Genomic DNA, 25,259 nt, shown 5'->3' with positions numbered 1-25,259 from the left:
CGGACAAAAGCCACCCCCTCCCGGCCCCCAAAAGGCAGTGGGACTACTGCGTCTCTTTGGCAGCCGACCTCAGAGCAGTTAGAAAGGTGTCTCTTGCCCTCCCCCCATCACTATAAAACTCTTGCGGCCAAGATTAAGAACGGGCCCGCCCACCCCGCCACGCACCCAGATATCCCAATCCCGAGCCCGCGGTGGGTGTGAGCTATGGGTTGGAAGGACAAACCCGAAGGGAGAGAGAAGAAAGACTACAAGTCCCACTGAGAATCGCGTTGTCCGCATTATTATCGCGTGAACTGGAAGCCTTGTTTCCTGCGTGCCGCAGGAAGCGACGTCACGGGCGAGCCACTTCCAGAGCCCCTTTCTCGCGAGGCGGAAGAGCCCCGAGCGCGGAGGAGCAAGGGGGCGCTAGGGAAGGGAACTGAATTGCGACGGTCCGGCGAGAAAGAGCTGGGGTGCGGGGAAGTTGGGGAGCAAAGCCCGCTAGGTGTCCGAGTAGGGTAAGGCCGCACCGACCGGGTCCGTTAGAAAAAAAGGGAACCGAGGAGGAAGGCAATTGTCGGGCGGATCCCCGGACGGAGGGCTAAGGTTGTGTAGAAGGCGCTGCTCCCGGGATGGCGACCGCAGATATTCCGGCCCCGGCCTCCAGTGGCCTCTCGCCCAAGGAAGAAGGGGAGCTAGAAGATGGGGAAATCAGCGACGACGATAACAACAGCCAGATACGGAGCCGGAGCAGCAGCAGCAGCAGTGGCGGCGGGCTGTTACCGTATCCACGGCGAAGGCCTCCTCACCCGGCCCGGGGCGGTGGATCTGGCGGAGGCGGTGGCTCCTCCTCGTCGTCGTCCTCTTCTCAGCAGCAGTTGAGGAATTTCTCACGCTCGCGGCACGCGTCGGAGCGGGGCCACCTCAGGGGACACAGCAGCTACCGACCCAAAGAGCCGTTCCGGTCTCACCCGCCCTCCGTGCGGATGCCTTCGAGCTCGCTGTCCGAAAGCAGCCCCCGACCGTCCTTTTGGGAACGGAGCCACATCGCCTTGGACCGTTTCCGCTTTCGAGGCAGGCCGTACCGGGGTGGAAGTCGCTGGAGTCGGGGGCGAGGAGGGGGTGAGCGAGGAGGCAAGTCGGGGGGCAGACCTCCTCTGGGAGGAGGAGCAGGATCCGGATTCAGCAGCAGTCAGGGCTGGCGAGAGCCCTCTCCACCTCGGAAGAGTTGTATCCTTAACGTGGCGGTCCGCCCTGGGTGTGTCACTTAACAAAGTTCCCTTTAGCGTCATTATTAGGTCTATGAGATGAGTAACTTTTCTGAACCATCAGAACCGCTTATTTGTCAGTGTCAATATACTAAAAGTAAGTTTCTCTTTGGTGATCCCCATGTGTCACACTATAGAGTCTTGTTTCTTAAGATTGGTTTACTGGGTGTATTATTGCTTTTTAATGTAAACGTGTATGGGTTGGCACCAAGTTAGTGAAATACAAGAAAGTCTAAAATCACATTTGTAATAGTACATCAGAAGCCTAGGTTTCATTAGCATTTGTTTGTATGTGAAGTTGATTTAGATTGTTAGAGGGGAAAAAAAGAGTCAGTTTGGGGAATAGTGTTGCTTATACCATATTGAACTTTGGCATTGAAAATTGTAAAGTTCCATTCTGCGTAATTCTACAGTTTTTATTTGTGATTCTGCTTTACCATTCTTGATTGATTCTTACACATTGCTGCCTTTTAAAGTGGGGGACAGGGAAAAGACCCGTAGCTTTACCAAGTCTGTTAATTCAGAGGTTTCAAATTCGTAAACTTTTAGTAAAACTTTACCGCCTTCTCTATGTTCACTTTTTGGACATTTTGTAAGTCAGTGCTGACAAATGTAGGTTAGAGGAAGACAAACAGCATTTTAATTTTAATATATTGGAAGCCATGGAGTATATGGGAGGGTGGAGATTATGGGGAGGTTGAGAAGGGAAATAGCAAAATACCTGGTTTTTGTCATCTCTAAGCCCATAATCTTTAACAGTCCTAAATTTCCTTAAGATTTATACTGGAGAATTAGTCATCTGAAGGTTTGCTAGTTTATGAGTTTGTAGAACTAGGTCTTATTTCATGATAACTGCATTAAAATAGTTTACTAAGTATAGTTATTACTGGTTGTAATTTCTATAGTGTAATGATTTTATAACATTAATTATATTTGGAACTTACGCGCAATGACATTTGTTTGGAAGACACGCAACATTATTTTTATAGAATATTTAGGACCAGATGGTTTTCCCCAGATTTTAGGATATAAAGGGGACAAGAAATGTAAGTTTAGGTAAGAAGTAGCAACTTCTGATGCTAGTGCCCAGAAAAAACTTAATTTTGCCACCAGAAGTTGGGTTAGGAGCATCCCAGGCTCATTTCAAAGAAAATCATGTAGATATTTAACTTTTAAAAAGAGGATGTTCTTTCAAAAAAAAAAAAAAAGAAAAAAAGAAGAAGAAGAAAAGAACTCTGCCTAAGATATTTTTTTAATGAAAGGTTTGTTGTCGATTCTGAATCTAAAAAACAGGATGTTTAAGTACGTATATGTATATTTTTCAAGAATACAAGAGAGGAAGTTTGGAGTTTGTGTTGGAGAGACAAACGTGAGTAAATAATTATAGTTTAATGTAAAGCAGTTCGTATTGAGGTATGTAAAAAGTACTGTGGGAGCAGAGTTTTTTCTTCATCTAATTGTATTAGAGAAGCTGGTGAGGAAGGGGGTTTGCCCAGCTCCTGCCTTTGCTTTTTTTTGTCCATTCATTCAATACCAATTTGGCCTCTGTCACATATACCTTTATTCATTGCTAAGCTTATGTTTTTATTAGTATACAGGCATATGATGTGAAAAAGCACAAGAATATATCCAATCTGATTTCTGTAGTAACTTACCAGAAATGAGCTGTCTTGCTGTTTTTCTTTTCACAGATGCTGCTCTTAAGAAAAGGATGCTTATTTTGAGCCTCTGCTCATTGTTTTCCTCATGAAGTATCATTAATCCACCCTAGGGTTGATAGTCTTGTAAGAATTTGTGAAGGAAAACATAGTTTCCAACTACTTTTATATGATGTGAGCAAACAAAATTTGTCATACAAATATTTATTAATTCAAATTTCTTAATACCAAGATTTTACTTAGGTTTATTCCTATATTTCACTGTGCAATTATAATAATGACATTTTAATTTTGCAGATATTACATTAAGAAAGAATAAGGGTTATGGGAAACCTGGCTGGCTCAGTCATTAGAGCATGTGACTCTTGATGTTGGCGTCATAGGTTTGAGCCCCATGTCGGGGGTAGAATTTACAAAAAAAAAAAAAAAAAAGAAGAAGGGTTATACTGTGGTTCATTTGTGTAATTAATGTGGAAGTAAAGTAACATGAGTACAAGTTTTTTGCTGTTTTTGTTTTGTTTTGTTTTTTAACTCTTTTTCTATAATGATTAAGGTATGCTGATTGCAGCTTTAAAAAGGTAGAATGAACCAGATTCTATCGTGGCACTTATTTTCATTCTCATTCATTTAAAATTTTTCTTAGTGATAGATGCTCAGTCAGTCTTAGCATGTTTCCTTTGGATGACTACTGTTTTACACTTTCTAATCTGATGAGAGCTAACATAATGAGGCCAGTGTCTCTCATCAGTAAAAGTCATTTCATTTTCATCTGCAGTTGTAAAGGTTGAATAGCAGTTCTTTTTTTAAACCAGATCTGAGGTAGAAATTGGATTTTTAACTAGCTTAAAATTAAATCTTTTAAATGTTGGTTTCATCCTAGTTGTCATATATTAGAAATAGATTTCATTTAGCCTTGACGGAGATTACTTACAGTTGTAACTGAATTACTTTTCCTCATTTTTCTTTTATTTTTTTTGTCAGTGTATTGAATCTTTTTCCTCTACAAATCTTTCCAAGGTCTTCAGTTTTATTTTTTTAATCACTGTGGTTGTGCCTTTAGATGGCTCTACTGAAAAGTGAGATGTAAATGCAGCTAATTAGTGAATTCATGTACGAAGAGTAATGTGGGTTAGGGGGGCAAATAATGCTCTAGCTTCACATAGGAGGTGACATTTCAATTTTGAATTGGGGTCAGTTTGAAGAACCGAAAAATCTAAATACAAAGCTGTGCATGATTGTGATTAACGGAGAAATTGTAAGATTGGGAAGGAAGTACAGGTCAAATCATGAGGCATTATATGCCATTGTAAGGATTTTGGACTCTGTTCTTAATGAGATTTAAACAAGGGGAGAGATCTGATCAGATTTGTGTTCTAGAAAGATTATTAGTGCAACAGAGTGGGAGGTGGCTTGTGGGAGATAAAACCCCAAATATCTATCATGAGGCAAGACTTCTCCCTTGTATTGTGTAAATGTATGGAAGTGCATTAGAATGCTCAAAAGGAAAAGTGAAAGAGTCTTAAATAGAGCTTACTGAAGAGCACCATTATTGCAGAGTTAGAAAGGAGTCATGAAGACTTAAAGGAAAAAAGAAGGTAGGGAAACAGGAGGAAAGTGGGGCTAGGGAAGCCAAGAGAGAAGTGGTTTGCAGTGTCCAAAGCTGCAGAGAGGTCAGGTGAAATAAAGTTTGAAAACACAGTGGATAAACAAACTCAGCCAGCAGAATCTAGATTTCATTTGAAGAGTAAGATAATGAGAAACTAGTATTCTTTCAAGAAACTTGGCTCTGCAGAGGTTAGATCAGAGGTCCAAAGATTTACTAAAACAGTTTTGCTGTAGAACTGTTAAGATGTCGAGATGTAAGTGGTAATGCTGGTTTAGTTTCTAAAATTATTGGTGAAAAAACAATATTTGGTGGTGATTCCCATTCTTCTATTCATTATTAGGGAAATTGAACAATATCTGGAGGCTGATTGTCCTGTAAATTGTTAAACAGAGGAACCATCTTTAGGGAACTGTAATGTTATATCCTAGCTAGTTTAAATGATCTATAAAGGACATATTGTATTAAAATCACATAAAGTACTTATCTTTAAATCTTGTTAATTTCTAGGCAGAAGTGAGGGATAGCAATTTTCACCTATGTTAATTATTTTGAATAAGAATAGTATTGGAATTTTGTAGCCATTTCCAAGGAAAAAGTTATGTTCTATGTATCACTTGTTAGAGAAGAAGAAAAAATTTGGTAGTTATCCTTATCTTCAGGGACAAATTAGTTTACAAAATACATTTTGAATGCTATTGAAAGATTTTATTATTTTTTTTATAGTATAACTGTTTTCATTGTCTTAGTTGTGCATATGTTGGATATTAGTATATTTGAGGAGCTCTAAGATTGTTATGTACTAGGTATTTAAGAAAATGTTTGCTATTTATAAACTAGTTTTAGCTGTTAGCTCTCAATGTTCATTTTTTATCTCTTTTTTAAAAATTTGAGACTTGAGAAGAAACTAAAAGAAGAAATGTTTCCTTCTGATTATCTGAAGGGTAAATTATCCACACCTGTGACAAACCAGTTTCTCCTCTTTCAGAAAGGAATTTTTAACATCCAGCATATTATGGCTTTTTCTGATAACCTCAGAAGGAAGGCTGCTGTAGACCTCTAAGTGGTTGGAATACCTGTAGTTACTGTGGGTAACAACTGACATTAGTGATTTTGTAAGTGGATTATTTTATGTGGTTACTTATTCAGTTTGAAATATGGGCGCATAATGAAAGTGGGCATTAGCACATATGTTGAATGGACTTTAGTAATTTGAAACTACCAATTCATCTTTTTTAAAAAACAGATAAAAAAGGGAGGTAATTAATCTATAACTTAATGTGTTTTTGTTAAATTTACTGGAAAAATTTTGGAAACTGGTTTCCTTAATATGCTGTTCAGCCAAAAGTTTTGGAAGATCTCCATCAAGAAAACAAAATTATTCATCTAAAAGTGAAAACTGTGGGGAAGAAACTTTTGAAGACTTACTTTTGAAGTATAAGCAAATACAGTTGGAACTAGAGTGCATCAATAAGGATGAAAAACTAGCTTTGAGTAGCAAAGAAGAGAATGTGCAGGAAGATCCTAAAACATTGAACTTTGAGGACCAAACAAGCACTGATAATGTCAGTATTACAAAGGACCCAAGTAAAGAAGTAGCTCCTGAGGAGAAAACGCAGGTCAAAACTTTTCAGGCATTTGAATTAAAACCACTCAGGCAAAAATTGACTTTACCAGGGGATAAGAACCGGTTGAAAAAAGTTAAAGATGGAACAAAACAGCTTTCCCTGAAATCTGACACTACTGAACCTAGTCAAGGTAATGGAATAAAAAATTTCAATTAGTACTAAGATTCTTTCTTTATGGGGTAACTAGTCATTTTGATACTGTGTTTCATTGAAATTGTTTTGATACCTCATCTGTGAATTCTTCTTGCACTTTCTAGATAGACAGTCATTATTCAATAATGATAAGTTTAGATTCATTCTGATCTTTCTTTTTTGGCCTTACATGCTGGTCAAGACTTCTAATGTATTTTTTAAAATAAGCAATAATGTGGACACCTTTGTTCCCTACCTTAAAGGAATGCTTTGGATATTTACTTTTCACATGATGTTAGGTTTTTTAGAGATATCCTTTATTGAGTAAAAAGTTTTTTCCCCCTATTATTTGACATTTTCAGCATGAATGGATGTTGAAGTTTATCGTATCTTTTTTCTTCATTATTGAGAAGAACATGTATTTTTCTCCTTTAATTTATTAGTGTAATGGATTATATTTTTGTACTGTTAAACCACCTTTGTATTCTTGGGATAATTCCAGTTCGTGATATATCATTTCTGGGTTGGATTTGCTAATTTTTTCTTTTTCTCTTTTTTATGCAGGTATAAGTTATGTGCAGTAAAATTTAGCCTTTTTAGTGTATAGTTCTTTAAGTTTTGAGAAATACAGGCAGTTGGCTAACTATTGCCAGCTACCACAATTAAGATCTAGAACAGTTTTGTCACCTCTCACAGATTCCCCCATGTCCCTTTGCAATCAATTCCTTCTTCCCCCAGCCCACCAGGTAACTACTGATGGGTTTTCTGTCCTCATAGTTTTGCCTTTTCCAGAATGTCATATAAATGGAATCGTTCAATATATTGCCTTTTGATTCTGGATTCTTTCATTTAATAGTGTATTTCAGATTCATCCTTGTTATTGTATGTACCACTAGTGCATTCTTATTGCTAAATGTGCCATTGTATGGCTGTGCTACAGTTTGTTTATCCATTTCCCACTTGAGGGATATTTGGGTTAGAATTTTTCATCTGGGTTTATAGGCTAATTTTTTCCCTTCTTTTCCCATGCCAAATTCTAGTGTAAGGTTATGATATGCTCAAAAGGAGCTGGGGAGTGGTTTCCCCTATTTTCAAGAATAAGTTAAGATTAGAATTGTTCCTGGGATATTTGGTAGGCTTTGTTGGTAGAAGTGTCTGGGCCTGGGTAGAATTTTTTCTGGGAAGGTTTTAAACTGTTGACTGTTCATGCTTTCTATTTCTGGTTAAGGCAGTTTAGGTAAAACATATTTTTCTAGTAAAGTGTCCTTTTCCTGTAAGTTGTAACATTTATAAAAAATTATTAATATTAAAAAAAATTTTTTTTAATGTTTATTTTTGAGAGAGAGAAAGAGCATAAGCCAGGAAGGGGCAGAGAGAGAGGGAGACACAGAATCTGAAGCAGGTCCAGGCTCTGAGCTGTTAGCACAGAACACGACGCAGGGCTTGAACTCACAAACGGTGAGATCAGGACCTGAGCCAAAGTCAGATGCTAAACCGACTGAGCCACCCAGGTGCCTCTATAAAAAATTATTATTAAGAATCTCATTTTTCTATTACAGCGTTTATAAGTTGTATCACCCCTGTTTTTAAATTTTCTTAGAAAGAAATCCATAGCTTTTTAAACTTATGGGTTTTCAGCCTCTCTTCTATTAAGATCATTTTGAGTTATGAAATTTCTACTTCAGCTGTTTGTGATATGTAATTTTTTGCCATTTATTCTAAATATTTGCGAGTTTTGTTTTTCTTTGATCTGTAGGCTATTTGGAAGTATGTTTCTTAACTTCCAAGCATGGAGGTTCTTCAGCTGTATTTTTTGTTATTGATTTCTAAGTCAGTCATATTGTCAGAGAATGAGATATTAGAGAAGGATAGAATGAGAATTTACTGTCATTTATTTGTAGAGATTTGCTTTGTTGTATGTGATTGATTTTTATAACTCTTCTGTGTGTGTTTGAAAGGAATAAATGGATCGTTAGATATGTTTTTTTATGTTCACATCTTCCTTCATTTTTTGATCTGCTTGATTAACTACTGAGAGGTTAAAGTCAGCCACTATGATGATGGATTTATGGTTTTCAGTTTTTGCTTTAACTACCCTGAGACTAAGGAATTGACTCATTATTCTCATTATTATGTAGTGGCCTTCTTTATCTCTAGCAATGTTTCTGCCTAAAAGACTTATGGTAACAGTCCACACCATCTTTCTTTTGGTAAGTATATATGCCTTGTATATCATTTTCCATTCTTTCAGTCTTTCCATATCCTCATGTCTCAAATGTCACTTGTACACAGTATAGAACTGGATTTCATTTGTAATTTAGTCTGACAATCTTTGTTCTTTAACTAGAATATATATTCCATTCACATTTTTCATGATTACTGATATTTGGATTTTTTTTTTCTTGCCTCTTTTGTTTTTTGGGCTTTTTTTTCAAACATTTTTTTTTTTTTCTTAAAAAATTTTTTTTTTCAACGTTTATTTATTTTTGGGACAGAGAGAGACAGAGCATGAACGGGGGAGGGGCAGAGAGAGAGGGAGACACAGAATCGGAAACAGGCTCCAGGCTCTGAGCCATCAGCCCAGAGCCCGACGCGGGGCTCGAACTCACGGACCGCGAGATGGTGACCTGGCTGAAGTCGGACGCTTAACCGACTGCGCCACCCAGGCGCCCCTTTTTTTTTTCTTTTACTGGTTTGGAAGGTAGATATTAAGTTTCTTGTCTCATTAGTTCCTCTAGGAATTGTAACATGAATTCTTATCAATGTTTGAAATTAATCAAGACCTTTATCCTGTCCTGGTATACAAAGGCCGGTACATGCCTAGCTTTGCTCATATAGTTAATGTTTTCTTGGCTCACTTTTCTATGTCTAGAATCATTTATGCTTAAAATAATTTTTTTAGGATTTTCTTTAGAATGTGTCTGCTTGATGGAAAACTTATTTCTGGTTGCCCTTTTAAAAAGTTTATTTATTTATTTTGAGAGAGAGCAAGAGAGGAAGGGGAAGAGAGAAGGAGAGAGAGAATCCCAAGCAAGCTCCATGCTGTCAGTGCAGGACCTGATGCAAGGCTCAAACTCATGAACCATGAGATCATGACCTGAGCCAAAATCAAAAGTCAGACACTTAACTAAGCCACCCAGGCGCCCCTTTGTTTGCCCTTTTTTAAAGATAGTTGTCTAGGTTTGAAATTCTATATTGGCTAGTTACATTCTCAAAATATTGAAGATATTTTCTGGCTTCCATTATTGATATTGAAAAGTTCACTATCAGTCTTAATAGTTTCAAATTTGAAGGTAGTTTATTTTTCTCTGCTTGCTTTAAAAATCCCATTTTTGTCTTTGATGTTCTGTAGTTTAACTATGATGTGTTGATTGCAGATTTCTTTTTATTTATCCAGCTTGGCATTTGTTGTGCTTTTTGTTTTCACTGATTCTGAAAAATTGTCATTATTGCTTAAATATTTTCCCATTCTCTTTCTTTTGTGGAATTCTGTATATCTGTATGTTATATCAAATCATCTCACTTTATCTTCCATTTCTCCTAATTTCCTTTAAGTTTCTGTCTCTTTGGTTTTTGTTTTGTTTTGTTTTGTTTTGTTTTGTTTTGTTTTGTTTGTAAGGTTTTTTACTTTGAGAGAGAGGGAGAGCATGAGCAGGGGATGGACAGAGAGGCAGAAAGAGAATCCCAAGCAGGCTCTGACATGGAGCTTAATCTCATGAACTGTGAGATTGTGACCTGAGCTGAAATCAAGTGTTGGATGCCCAACTGACTGACTCCTAGTTTTCATCTCTTTGTAAATCTGTGCTACATTCTGTGAAGTTTCTTCTCATATATCTTTCAGTTCACGGATTCTCTCTTTAGCTGTGCCTGATTTGCCTGAAGCTCACGTATTGAATTTTAAATTTCAGTTATAGTTTTTATTTTAGTATTTCATTTTTATTTTGTTTTTCAAATTACTTTGGTCATTCTTTTTAGATTTTTCTGCTTAGTTTTTCAAATTTATTTCTTTTTTCTAAATAGTATTTTTAAAATTTATTTTAGAGAGAGAGTGAGTTGTAGAGAGGGGGAGAGAAAGAGAGAGATTTTTAAAATATATTTAAAAAAACATTTATTTATTTTGAGAGACATAGAGAGCAAGTGGGGGAGGGGCAGAGAGAGAGGGAGACAGAATCCGAGGCAGATTCTGGGCTGACAGCACAGAGCCTGATGGGCTAAAACTCCCAAACAGATCATGACCTGAGCTGAAATCAAGAGTCAGACCTTAACCAACTGAGCCACCCAGGCGCCCTGAGAGACTGAGAAAGAGATAGAGAGGACGAGAAACTTAAGCAGGCTTCATGCTCAGCAAGGAGCCTGATACAGGGCTCGATCCCACGACTCTGGGATCGTGACCTGATGTGAAATCGAGAGTCAGATGCTCAACCAACTGAGCCACCCAGGCACTCCTTTTTAAATTTAAAGAAAACATTTATTTTTTAATTTTATTAGAAAGAGTGAGCAGATAGGGTAGAGGAGCAGAGGGAGACGAAGAGAATCTTCAAATTTATCTTTCTTTTTTTTTTTTAATTTTTTAAAGTTTATTTATTTTTGAGGCAAAGAAAGAACATAGTGGGGCAGGCTCCAGGCTCTGACCTGTCAGCACAGAACCCAATGTGGGACTTGAACTCACAAACCATGATGTTTTGTTTTTTTCTTTTCCTTTGCTAATTTCCAGTATCTAAGGTTTTTATGGGTTTCATTTCTGGTTCCCATATTTTGGTGCCTTCTTTTCTTGAATGTTTAGTGATTAGTTTCTTTTTCTTTTCTTTCTTTTTTCCTTTAAAAAAAATTTTTTTTTAATGTTTATTTATTTTTGAGAGAGAGAGAGCAAGTGGGGGAGGAGCAGAGAGAGACACACAGAATCTGAAGCAAGCTCCCGGTTCCGAGCCATCAGCACAGAGCCCGATGCGGGGCCTGAACTCACGAACCGTGAGATCATGATCCGAGCCAAAGTCAGACACCCAACCGACTAAGCCACCCAGGCACTCCTCCTTTTTTTTTTTTTTTTTTTTTTTTTAACAGGTGTTCATTTTTCTTTCAGTTTTTTCGGTGGGAATTTTTTGAGACCTGGGACAAAGATGGATTTCTAAGGGAGAGTTTGTTTTTGCCACTGTCAGGCACCTGAGTAGACTTTTGTTCTGGGAGTACTTTATATTCGAAGTTTTCAAGGCCACCCATGTAGTATAGATTGGGTTATAAACCTGAGTGGTGACTGATTTTGGTTACACTTATTCAGGGATGTGTTTTTTCCTCCTCAGTTTAGCACCATGATTCCAGGCAGTCAGTTTCAAAAAGAGTAACTCAGTGGGATAGAAAAGACACAAGTAACTATTAGTAAGAGTTATGTATGAAATAATGAGTTATGTATAAAAGTATACATGAGAGTATAATAAAAGTTATGTATGAAAGCCTGCAGTAATACAGGGGATGGATCAGATATGTCCACCCCTGGGCTTGGAAAATTTTCATAGTGATGGAAATGTTTGATATGTGCCTCAAAAAAATGAGTTTTTTTGACTTGGGAAGTTAGAAGGAACCAAATGAGTAGATAAAGCACAGAGAATTTTTAAAGGATAATTGAGATTGATCTAGTACGGGCGCAGTTTGGGATATATGGTATATTTCTGGGAGGGGTAAAAGGGTAGATTGAGATCAGATTGCAGAGGGCCTTGAATGTCTTGGCTAAGGAATTTAGATTTTCTTAAACATCACGTATGCCACTGAATATTTTTAAACAGGAAAATGATATTATCAGGTATCTTTTTAGAAAAGTAACTGATAGCAGTTTAGAAGGGGAGGGATTGGAGGAAAACCAAAAGAGCTAAAATTTATATGAATCAATAAATTATTTGGTTAGTGTTTCTTCATATGCATCCTGCAGCTGCCACCATCCAGCCCTCCCAGCTCTTCAGTAAGACTGCCATCAAGCTTTTAAGTTGTTAGTGATCAGCTTCTTTTCCATTTCTCTCAACAACTCTTCTAAACCTTTATCATTTTTTTCAGGCCTTTTACTCAACTTTATTGAGTAAAAATAATGTTGTCAGTCTATGAGTGTGCCTCTTATTTCCGGTTCTCTCACTCAACTTCCAACTTTTCACTTTCTGATTATAAACATATCCATATTGATTTTCACTTCAGTTTTTCCACACTGATGAAATGGAGACTTTCCTTTTGTTTATGGTCACTTGTTTTAACCTGTACTCCTGGCTCTACTTTCTACCATCTTTCGGACCTTGCGCTCCGTCTGTTGTTTATTTTGATTCATCTTTAACCACATTCTCTTAAGGGGTTATTATAAACATTTGCGTTTTTTTCCTTCCCAAACTTAATCACTCTCTCCCCACTCTGTATTCTCCCATAACTTCTGTCTTTTCAGCCAGACTTCTGGAAACACTAACCTGTGCTGACTCTCTTCACTATACCTCTCATTCCCTCTTAATACAATGTAATCTGCTTTTTCTGCTCCTTACCTGAATACTGAAACTAGTCAGGGCTGGATTACTTGATGTCATTGCAAAATTAATTTTTCATTTTCCTACATTTTTTTATTTCATTCTTCCATTCACTCAAATTAAGCACTTGAATTCCAGACTTGTTGAAATATATCCGTGAACAAAGTGGCCAGTCATTTATGCCTTCATTGGCCTCCATTTTAGAAAGGGGAAAGTAAATATGATTTGTAAATAACAGTTATGGAAAAAGTATAGCAGGGTAAGTAGGAGGGCGGTAGCAGGAATAGGTTGCAGTGTTAATGAGTGATCAGGAGAGGCCTGAATTTGGACAAAGATTTAAATGAAGCCTTTGAAGACAGTGAGGGAATAGCCAAATGGGTATCTGGGGAAGAGCTAGGCAAAGAATAAATAGAGCAGTGGTTTTCTAACCTTGTTCATTGGATCAGCCTTACCTGGGCACTTGATAGAAATGCAAATGATCATGCCTTATCTTAGATCTACTGAATTGGAAATTCTGGAAGTGGGGACTAACAGTCTATATTTGGCAAGCATTCTTGTTGATTCTTTTTTTTTTTTTTTTAATTTTTTTTTAATGTTTATGTTTGAGAGATAGAGACAGAGCATGATCAGGGAAGGGCAGAAAGAGGGAGACACAGAATCCGAAGCAAGGTCCAGGCTCTGAGCTGTCAGCACAGGGCTCGATATAGGGCTCAAACCCACGAACCATGAGATCATGACCTGAGCTGAAGTGGGACACTTAACCGACTGAGCCACCCAGGCGCCCCCATTCTTGCTGATTCTAATACCTGTTAATAAAGTTTGAGAATCTGTGAACGAGGATAACTACTATTAAGGGAGAAGGATATTGGCATATTTGGGGAATAACAGGGAGGCCTCTGCCACTAAAGAAAAAAGCATGGGAGTGCTGAATAGTGGGAAAGAAGAGGTCAGGGATGATGGGTTGGGTTAGATCATGTAGAGCCTTATAAGAATTTTGTGTTTTATACTGAGTGAAATGTGAGCTACTGTGGAGTCTTGAGCAAAGGACTGACATAATTGTATATTCTCAAAGGACCATTCAGGTTACAATGTTGAGAATATTCTATAGGGAGTAGATGTATCTATTCAGTAATGTTTTTCTTGATAATCTTGAAAATTTGGGATTTTTGTAATACCATACACATCTGGAATTTCATATAACCTGATTTTCCTTTTTTAAAACTAATTAAAATAAAATTAGTTTTCATTTGTAATTTCTTACTGTTGATGTCCTTCCTCAGTGTTCCATTCTCCAGGAGGGTTCTTAATTACTATAATTTTAACTACTACCTATATCCTGACGATTGTCTTTAACTCAGTTTAGAATTCTAGCTAATACTGCGTGACTGCACAAGACCAATTTTCATTTTGGAAGTATTGAGGCAAAATTGAAATAATTGTATTGTTAGAGACCTGTAACAATGGTAGGACAGTGCCTAAGTACATGTTTGGTGAATTAAACCATTACTTGCTTTTATAAACTTTGCGTAAAGTTATATTTATAGTTTGAAATTTATGGTTTGTACTTATTTTTAAGGTAGCATTGTGCTCATAAGGTACCTGCCGGCTTAATGTAAATTCTGTTATTCAAATAATTTCTTTTATTTCAAAAGTCATTTTTTATCAAAGTACAGTTTTAACTTATTTGATATTTTTAATAATTTCGTCTTATAACTTTCAGAGATAAAGCTGATATGAGAAGTTTGGTCAGATTTTCATTCTAATAACATCCTTTCCTTTTCGTTCAAATATTGTGGAAATGAGAGACCTTTTAAAATAATAACTACTAAATATCATACAGCATTTCATTTTAAATTGATTGTAGCTATTTATTGAGTATTCAAAGTATGCTGTTTTATTTTAAAGGATTAGAAGATAAAGAACAAAATTTAACAAGAAGAATTAGTGCCTCTGACATTTTATCTGAAAAGGTAAGATACTGCTTTTTGGAATTGGGTGTCTCTGTAAAACCGATTCTTGCTCACTTTGTTCACTTCTTGTGAAAGAAGATTCTGTCTTGCTTTTTGCTCATTTTCTTTATCATTTTTTCATCATTACCTCCATTTGGACATAAGCCTTAAATATAAGAAAATCTGGAGAGATGTCCTGAAGTGTCTTTGCAGTGGGTTCAATTGAATTGAAATTTTTTTTAATGTTTATTTTTGACAGAGAAAGCATGTGTGCGCACAAGTTGGGGAGGGGCAGACAGAAATGGAGACACAGAATTGACACAGGCTCCAGGCTCTGAGCCGTTAGCATGGGACCCGATGTGAGACTCGAACTCCCAAGCCATGAGATCATGACCTGAGCCAAAGTCTGACGATTTTCGTATATATATCCATAGATGATCTTTTTGCTTGTTAGTTTTTTGAAACTTTTAATTTTCACCCAGAGATTGTGTTTTCCTACTTGTGGGAGGTTATCCTGTATTGGAAATCTTTGGAGTTAGACCTTGACCAGCTTTTCAGTTCTAGCCCCTCCTCTTACTAGCTGAGTGATCTTGCGTAAGCTCTTTAGCCTTTACTTGCCTCTATTTTCTTTTCTACAAAATGAATTTAATGTCGTCTGTTTTCTGATTGTGGTGAGGTTCAGCAGGATAAAGTACAAAAGCACCAAGTACTGTGTTTGATACATAATAGCTTTCAATAGCCCAAGCCTTTTTTTTTTTTTAATTTTTTTTTTATTTTTTTATTTTCAAGAGTGAGAGAGACAGCACAAGCAAGGGAGGGACAGAGAGACAGGGAGACACAGACTCCAAAGCAGGCTCCAGGCTCTGAGCTGTCAGCACAGAGCCCAACGTGGGGCTCAAACTCTTGAACCTGGAGATCATGACCTGAGCCAAAGTCAGCCACTCAACTGACTGAGCCACCCAGGCACCCCAGCCCAAGCCTTTTCTTTATTTAATTAGAAATATGAAATACCTTCAGTTCCTTCTTTTAAGATTTCACTTTTTTTTTTTAATGTTTATTTTTGAGAGAGAGACAGAGTTTAATGGGGGAGGCGCAGAGAGAGAGGGAGACACAGAATCTGAAGCAAGCTCCAGACTCTGAGCTGTCAGGACAGAGACCGGTACAGGGCTTGAATGCACGAACGGTGAGATCATGACCCTAGCCGAAGTCACACGCTTAACTGACTGAGCCATCCAGGCACCCCTTATTTCACTTAGTTTTTATGAGTAAATCAAAATGATGCAGAGAGCCAAGGAGCTTTAGGAAAGAGGTGGACCTTAATTTAAGATTGATAATATAACAGGTACATATATATATATATGTATGCACACACATATACACTTGTATATGTTTTGAATGTTCTCACAATAACCTGCTAAATTAAGTTGACATTTTCCGGTTTACAGATGAGGTAAGATTCATATGGGTAGATTAAGTGACTTGCCTAAAGTTATGTAGGACTTAAGTGTCAGAGCAAGGAGTCGAATGAGGTTCAGTGCTCTTGCTAATGAGGTAGCTGCTTTAAGTAGCATATAGCTGTGTGACAGAATCATTAACTTTTTTATTCCAAAAGAATAAAAAGTAATCAAAGACTTTTAGGTTCCAATGAAATGGTGATGATAGCTTTATTTTAAATTCTCTAGATCAGCAGTATCCAATAGAATTTTCTGCAGTAATGGAAATGTCCTTTATCTGCAGTCTCCAGTATGGTAGCTATTAACCACATGTGGCTTTTAAGCACTTGAAGTGTGATTAGTATGGCAGAGGGACTAAATTTCCTACTCAATTTTAGTTAATTTAAATTTAAATAGCCACATGAGGGCTCATTGCCACCATACTGGATAGCACAGCTGTAGAATGTCTGTACAAAGCAGTAGAATTTGGTATGTTTTTTTTTAATTTTTATTTATTTATTTTTTTAACACCTCATTTTTGAGAGAGAGAGAGAGATCATGAGTAGGGGAGGGGCAGAGAGAGAGGGATACACAGAATCTGAAGCAGGCTCTAGGCTCTGAGCTGTCAGCACAGAGCCTGACGCAGGGCTCAAACTCATGAACTCTGAGGTTTTGACCTGAGCCAAAGTCCAAAGCTCAACAGACTGAGCCACCCAGTCTCCCCAAAAAGATAATTTTTCAATTGATTTGTTACATATATTTCCCAGCAATGCAAAGAGTAACTATATCCTGGTTTGGATAAACTAAAGTACTGACATATGTGATGGTAATTCAGTTAGGCACTTAAAATAGTTCATAGCAAATTGAAGCCCGTAGGAAGGATCCATAAAGAAAGGTTTCTTTATTCTTAGGTGTTAAATAATTTAATTGGATATTAGGAAAAAAGTGATTACAATTTACCTATAAGTAAAAGTCATTAGATAAGTGGGCCTTAACCGTTGTTGTGAGTCATAGTTTGTTTTGATTCCCTGCTTTATAAATACACATAAAGGGGGGCGCCTGGGTGGCTCAGTTGGTTGAGCGTCTGACTTCGGCTCAGGTCATGATCTCACAGCTTGTGAGTTCGAGCCCCACGTTGGGCTCTGTGCTGACAGCTCAGAGCCTGAAGCCTGCTTCTGCTTCTGTGTCTCCCTCTCTCTCTGCCCCTAACCCCCTTGCATTCTGTCTCTGTCTCTGTCAAAAATAAAATAAAACATAAATAAATAAATAAATACACATAAAGGAAAAACAGTTTTGCATTTAACCTCAAAGGGTGGGGAGGACAGAGGACTCCCCAAATCTCTCTTCCCACCAAATCCATGTACTCAATTTAGAACCTCCGTTTTGTTTGCCTGACATTACATTTTAGCTAAAATGTGGAGAATAGATTAATTTTTTAAATTATCTCAAAAAAGGTAGAGTGAAAAATGTAAGAAGGTATTTCAGTTGGAAAAAAAATTTCAAACATTTGCTTGTAACCTGTTTTCCTATTTCAGCTTCCCTGAAGAAAAGTCTTGGGTGTTCAAAATATTTTAAATGTTCAGATACATATCTGTAGTTTTAGAACATGTAATCTTCAAATATAAGTAAATCTAATTTAAAGAATAATAAAATACGTATTAAAAATATTTTTTAAGTTTGTTTATTTTTAAGAGAGAGAGCAAGCAGGGGAGGGGAAGTGATAGAGGGAGAGAGAGAATCCCAAGCAGGCTCTGCACTGTCAGCACAGAGCCCAATATAGGACTTGAACTCACAAACCCGGGAGATCATGACCAGAGCCGAAACCAAGATTTGGACACTTAACCGACTGAGCCACCCACGCACTCCAAAATATGTATTTTTTTTAAAGTTTGCAAATTTCAACCTTGACATTCAGTGTACTTGTTCTCTGTATTCCTTGTAACACTAGTAAATCACATGATTACAGAACCACTTCATTCTTTATTCTTTAAAAAACAATTTTTTTTAATGTTTGTTTATTTTTGAGAGAGAGAGAAAGACAGAGGGCAAGTGGGGAAGGAACAGAAAGCGTGGAGACATAGAATCCGAAGCAGGTTCCAGGCTATGAGCTGTCAGCACCGAGCTGGAGAGGGGGCTCGAACCACGAACTATGAGATCATGATGATTAGAGTCATGACGCTTGAGAGTCGGATGCTTAACCGACTGAGTCACCCAGGCGCCCCATTTAAAAAAAAAAAAAAAATTTTTTTTTTTTAAATGTTTAGTTATTTTTGAGAGAGAGAGACAGAGGGTAAGTGGGGGAGGAACAGAGACATTCTTCATTCGTTAAGCCACCTCTGGGTTGATTTCTTCTTGCATTTGTTGTCATCAGATTTTTACTTGTTTGGGAAGTTCAGTTAAATGCTGATCTCTGACCTTTAACTTTCCTTTTCTTTTTCTTTTTGCATCATCCTGTTCCATCAGTTATATCCACCTCTTCTAACCCTTCAACTTACATATACACACACACAGTCTACAGATTGATCTTCTATATCATAGGGACTGAATTAGGATGTAGGGCTGTGCGGAAAGTAGTTTAGTTTCCTTATTTCAGTTACATTGCTATTTAAATATTTGCCTTACAGCTAACTTTAAATTCTGATCTTAGGAAAGATTTGACTTGGTAAAATGTTTAAGGTTAAATAATAGAACTAAAAAATTGCAACTGTTTATTTTTTTAAAGAAACTTGGTGAAGATGAAGAGGAACTGTCTGAACTACAACTTCGACTTTTGGCTCTTCAGTCAGCCAGTAAAAAATGGCAACAAAAAGAACAGCAGGTGATGAAAGAAAGCAAAGAAAAGTTGACTAAGACGAAAACTGTACAACAAAAAGTTAAAACCAGTACAAAAACACATTCAGCCAAAAAAGTTAGCACTACAGGTGATTGATCATTTCTGTTAAATTCTTTAAAAAAATTCTTTTTAATGTTTTTTTATTTTTGAGAGGGAGAGAGAGAGACAGAGTGCGAGCGGGGGGAGGGGCAGAGAGAGAGGGAGACACAGAATCTGAAACAGGCTCCAGGCTCCAGGCTCCAGGCTCTGAGCTGTCAGCACAGAGCCCGACGCAGGGCTTGAACTCACAAACCGCGAAATCATGACCTGAGTCAAAGTCGGATGCTTAACCGACTTAGCCACCCAGGTGCCCCTGTTAAATTCTTTTAATTGATTTCATACATCAGTATAGTTTCAAGGTTAAAAAAAAATTTTTTTTAATTTTAGAGAAAAAACGCAAGCGGAGGGAGGGGAGCGGTGAGGAGAGAGAGAGACCATCTCAAGCAAGCTCCACACTTGGCACGGAGCCTAATATGGGATTCAGTCCTATGACTCTGGGTTTGTGACCTGAGCCGAAATCAAGAGTCAGACACTCAACCGACTGAGCCACCTAGGTGCCCCTAATTTCAAGATTTTAACTCACAAAGTTTTGAGTTTGCAGAATTACAGGGCCCTGAATGGGGGACAATCCTGTATAAACAGAACTTGGAGGAACAGCTGTATATTTGACTTAACAATAATGAAAATAAATTATAAAGCTCTTGTTTTCTTTTATGTAGGAAATTCTAACTCTAGTAGGTACTGATGTTTCTGTATTTTCTATTTAAAGCTAAACAGGCATTAAGGAAGCAGCAAACAAAGGCTTGGAAGAAACTACAACAACAAAAAGAACAGGAAAGACAGAAAGAAGAGGATCAGCGGAAACAAGCTGAAGAAGAAGAGAGAAGAAAAAGAGAAGAAGAAATCAGAAAAATTCGAGATCTCTCAAATCAGGAAGAGCAATACAATCGATTCATGAAATTGGTTGGTGGAAAGAGGAGATCAAGAAGTAAGGTAAAGAGTGCTAAAATATAAAATCAAAATGTTATTCAAATTTAAGTGTCTTTGTTGTCTTTTATCATAAAGTCAGTCAATTAAGAAAAAGCGTAGATCTCTTGTATTTGATAGAATTTGATAAAACTTTTTTGGGGAGATGAGAAGGTTGGTTATAATTGAGAATGAGTCTTATATAGTTATAAATAATAGAAATAGAAGAAATGAAAGACTAAAATATGGTTAGCAAAGTCTGCTTTTGGCTTTTTCATCCTTCTGTATTTAGAAGAAAGTGAGATTACTAAATTGTAGTATAGACCTATCCAAAAAAAAAAAAAAAAAAAAATGGCCATACCTTAAGTTATAAGGGCAGAATTTCATTAGTTGTTTTTTTGGTTTTTGTTTTTTAACATTTGTTTAGTATTGTAGAATTAGAAGTGTGTCATGACCAGTTGGTATGGAATGTTTTAAAGAAAGTTAAATCATCATAGTCTGACTGCTTGTGGCTACTTTAGTTATTAAGCATTTAGTTTAAGCATTAAGAATTTATTATGTAAAGTCATTAATAATCAAGTCATTGGTTTTTATGGATGGTGTTAGGCAGTAAATTGGAGATTAATATCAGTCTCTAGTGGTATAAGTGACAAATATTAGAATTTTGAGATTTGAGACTAGTGAATGGACTGTTCAAGAGAGGGATGTTAAAAAGTAAAAGCACTTTGTAGGGAGTCAGGAGTTAGGTTTGTTTAAGCAAGGAATTTATCAATATACTTTGAACTTCTAAAAAGTACTTTGATAGAATCTCTTTTAGAGAAAAGTGTTGCACTTTTACATGACTCTTTATCCATCAGGATTGGTTTTGTTAGATTTTGGTTTGTTAAGAACTGTCTCTGAGTGAAACGTGTAAGAAATAAAAAAAGAAAACTACACATAAACATGTCAACTAAGAATTTCTAGTTTTCAGCTATCATTAATGTATCCATAACTAAGATGTTACTGGATTTTTTGGAAATACTCCAAAATATAGTCTCAATGACCTAAAACGAGTTTATTCATTTGGTTTTTTAGAGAGGCCATAAGTATTCAAGAACTTGAACATCTTAATTTTATAGATGAATATGATTTTTGATAGTGTTCCCTAGAAATAACTGTCAATTGTTTCGTAGTTTCTAGTGTAAGAATAGACTGAGACAGAAAATGCTTTGAAACTAAAAAAAATCTTGTTATTAGTCTTCAGATCCTGACCTAAGACGATCCTTAGATAAGCAACCTACTGATAGTGGAGGAGGCATTTATCAATATGATAACTATGAAGAAGTTGCGATGGATACAGATAGTGAAACCAATTCTCCAGGTATGAACCAAAACTTAAAACATTATCATATTCACAAATTTTCATAAATAGAAAATGATCATAAAGCTACCCAAACCTTGGAAGAAATGTGTCATGAAAAGTGATATTTGCTGGTGAATTGTGTAACTAGACATTTAATGGTGTAAATACTCTGAGAGCAAACCTCAAATATGTAATATGAACCTTTATTTCTAGGTGTTTGTTTCTAGATAGGATTTAAATAAAAAGGCAGTATTTAAACTCCTATTAACTGTTGGATCTAAAAAGTGAAGATAGTTGGAAAGATGGAACACTGTTTTTATTTTTTTATTTTTTATTAAAAAAAATTTTTTTTTCAACGTTTTTATTTATTTTTTTTGGGACAGAGAGAGACAGAGCATGAACGGGGGAGGGGCAGAGAGAGAGGGAGACACAGAATCGGAAACAGGCTCCAGGCTCTGAGCCATCAGCCCAGAGCCTGATGCGGGGCTCGAACTCCCGGACTGCGAGATCGTGACCTGGCTGAAGTCGGACGCCCAACCGACTGCGCCACCCAGGCGCCCCTGGAACACTGTTTTTAAATAAAACACAATAAACTTTTGATCTCTAAAGTTACCTTTATGTTAAAGATACTTTCTAGTTTAGTAAAAAAAAAAAAATCTTGTTTTGAGGCTTCCTTTCTCCTTACAGCGATGTTACTTCTAAGGAATTTGCAGATGGAAAGTAGTACTAGTAGCATCTCAAGAGAGGCTGGTTAGAACTGATGAGGGCAGTACCTCAGTTTGATCACATACATTAGGATGTGACTATTCTTGAGAGCTAGAGACTTGCTTAGGTGATATTCAAGGGTGATTTTGTGAGAGGCCTATTTTCTTACTAATTAAAAACACATAAGACTGGGGTGCCTGTGTGTCGGTTAGGTGTCTGACTCTTGATTACTGCTCAGGTCATGATTTCACAGTTTGTGAATTCTAGCCCCGCATTGGGCTCTGTGTTCACAGCATGGAGCCTCCCTGGGATTTTCTCACACTCTCTCTCTGCCCCTCCCCAGCTTCTGCTAATGTGCTCTGACTCTCTCAAAAATAAAAAAATAAACATTAAAAAAAAGTAACCACACGTAAGACTAAGGCAGATAACTGAATGCAGTTGACATTCTAGGAGCTGGAATACTTACTTGAACAATCGTATGATCAATGTATTTCTTCCTGTGGTCATGTTGTCAGAGCAAATCAAAACTAGAATCATGCTGGGTGTGTCTAGACAGAGACAAAGAAAAACATATGATTTGACTAATGTTTACCCAAAGTGCTCATTTTAGGTTAATTGTTTTAAGGCTGATGTTTGATAATTTCACATCATACATTTATTTTGAGAGTGAGAGAGCCCAAACGCAAGCAGGGGAGGGGCAGAGAGAGAGAGAGAGAGAGAGAGAGAGAGAGAGAATCCCAAGCAGCCGAGCCTAACTCGGGGCTCGATCTCACTACTGTGAGATCATGACCTAAGCCGAAATCAAGAGTTGGAAGCTTAATTGAGCCACCCAGGCACCCCTGTTTTTATTTCAACATTTAACTCTTTGGTCAGTATTAAGTTTTCTTATTCGTAGATTCTTTGAGATAATTCATTGCATTCCCAATATTGATAATATTATTAATACTTTCTATTTCTATAAAATAACTTTATGAACTATGCTTTCAAAAGAATTTTGTAAAATGGGGCACCTGGCTGGCTCAGTCAGTGGAGCATGCAACTCTTGTCATTGGGGTTGTGAGTTCAAGCCCCGTGTTGGGTGTAGGGCCCACTTTAAATAAATAGATAAACTTTAAAAAATTAATAGAGAATGCAGTCTTTACTCAACTTTATCAAATTTTAACTTTTTGCTATATGCACTACAGGTACTGATATTAAAGAAGTATAATGTTCTAAAGGCCAATGTATATTCAAATGCTATCATTATATGGTACAAGTTAACCATATAAATCATGTGGGTAATAGCCTTATTGATTTGTGAGACACCTGGGATAAAGAAGAAGCATTAGTTTTTCCCTGAAGTTTGTCTATAGTTACTGGGTAGCAAGAGTCGTCTTTGAATCTGCCATATTTCACCTAGTCTTAAGAAACTACTGAAGTTGAAATGCATAATTATTTTTATCTGCTACCATGGAAGAAAAAATGCTAACAATTTAACAGAGATGCATTGATTTTATTTCAGAATTATTAAAATGTGACTTAGTGTACATTTAATTGATTAAATATAAGTAGTTCTTTTCATTTCTAGTCCTATTTGCTTTCTTTTTTTTTTTTATGTTTATTTATTTTTGAGACAGAGAGAGAGCATGAATGGGGGAGGGTCAGAGAGAGAGGGAGACACAGAATCTGAAACAGGCTCCAGGCTCTGAGCTGTCAGCACAGAGCCCGACACGGAGCTGGAACTCACAGACCATAAGATCATGACCTGAGCCGAAGTCGGAAGCTCAACCGACTGAGCCACCCAGGCGCCCCGCTATTTGCTTTCTATACAGCTTAATAGTTCATTTCTTTGCTCCACATGAAGAATGAAATTACATCACTGGTTTTGTTTTGTTTTATTGGTTAGGGCACTTTAGCAGATTCAAGGGAATTTTTTGTTTTACTATTCCTTTAAAAAATATGTTTGTAAAAAAAAAATATGTAAAAAAAAGAGCCTTTCCTGCTCTATTCCTTCCTTGTTACCATCATTAGGTGAAAAGTGGAACAAACTAGAGAGGTTTTTGGATTTTTTTGTTGTTTTCAAACTAGAGAGTTTTAAGGCACTAATTGTCAGCTTAAGTTGGAAGGCTGATGTTATGATAAAGGATAATTTTAAATAGGTGGAAAGGATTCATGGAGGTTAAAGAATTTGTTAGAGATTAATTTGCACTCTACTTTGATGTATTTTTATTTCTTCAAACATATCATAATCTTAATTTATTCCTGTTGAAGAATATTCGTCTGTAAATTCTTAATGAAAAAATTTTTTACAGCCCCTTCACCGGTGCAACCACCATTCTTCTCTGAATGTTCACTGGGGTATTTTTCTCCAGCACCATCTATTTCTTTGCCTCCACCACCTCAGGTTTCTGTAAGTGAGAACTGATGTGATTTCTAAGAGAATTATTTTGTTGTTTTGTGTCTTTTCTAATTTGTTCTGAAAAACTGGCAGGTAATTAAAAGCAGTTAATGTTTGAAGAGAGCTTCAATTAGAATTGTTTACCAAAATGAATAGCTATGAAACCTATAGAATAAATAGTTATTTATGTATTGGCGGGGTTGTCCATATGGTAGATTTTTTTTCATAGCTATTTTTTATTCTCATGTGTACTTTTGTTCAATACTTACCATGTTTCCTTTTTCCTTCTCAGCTAGTAGCTACTCCAAAACTTTATTCCAAAGAAGAATGAGATTATCTCGTGTTTTGTATTATCTTTTTTGGCAGTTGGGATTTAGATGCATGAACGATACTTCTAGAAATAAATTCTTTCCTTTTTCTTTTGGTGAATTATGGTTATTTTTTATCTGAAATTTCAGCAAAAAAAGATCATTTAATGTAGAAGTTAATTTCTTTTTCCCCATCTTCCTTTTAAAAGAACTCCCAGTCCCCCATTTAAAGAATTTTTTTTTTTTCAACGTTTATTTATTTTTGGGACAGAGAGGGACAGAGCAGAACGGGGGAATGGCAGAGAGAGAGGGAGACACAGAATCGGAAACAGGCTCCAGGCTCTGAGCCATCAGCCCAGAGCCTGACGCGGGGCTCGAACTCACGGACCGCGAGATCGTGACCTGGCTGAAGTCGGACGCTTAACCGACTGCGCCACCCAGGCGCCCCCCAGTCCCCCATTTTAAAAAAAAAAAGGGAAAAAAGGAAGTGAGGGAATCATTAAGTAAAAGTTCTGAAGTACTCAGTGAGTTAGCGGGAACATTACCAT

At 37.0% G+C, this 25,259-nt stretch overlaps 1 protein-coding gene across 2 annotated transcripts in view; it reads left to right on the top strand.

Moving 5' to 3' along the window:
• The first annotated feature begins 386 nt into the window (after positions 1–386).
• The window catches only part of ZFC3H1 (zinc finger C3H1-type containing), a 54,475-nt gene continuing 29,602 nt past the window's right edge, over positions 387–25,259 (top strand). For both annotated transcript variants that reach the window (XM_043565038.1, XM_043565037.1), the window contains exons 1-7: positions 387–1,209; positions 5,850–6,266; positions 14,665–14,729; positions 18,864–19,062; positions 19,783–20,006; positions 21,216–21,339; positions 24,318–24,415. In XM_043565038.1, the coding sequence (XP_043420973.1) occupies positions 612–1,209; positions 5,850–6,266; positions 14,665–14,729; positions 18,864–19,062; positions 19,783–20,006; positions 21,216–21,339; positions 24,318–24,415 (1,725 nt within the window). In that variant the 5' untranslated portion in view covers positions 387–611. The remainder of the gene's footprint in view (positions 1,210–5,849; positions 6,267–14,664; positions 14,730–18,863; positions 19,063–19,782; positions 20,007–21,215; positions 21,340–24,317; positions 24,416–25,259) is intronic.

The sequence above is a fragment of the Prionailurus bengalensis genome, chromosome B4, assembly GCF_016509475.1.
Source record: "Prionailurus bengalensis isolate Pbe53 chromosome B4, Fcat_Pben_1.1_paternal_pri, whole genome shotgun sequence".
Lineage (NCBI taxonomy): Eukaryota > Metazoa > Chordata > Mammalia > Carnivora > Felidae > Prionailurus > Prionailurus bengalensis.
This window is presented reverse-complemented; position numbering and strand designations above follow the sequence as displayed.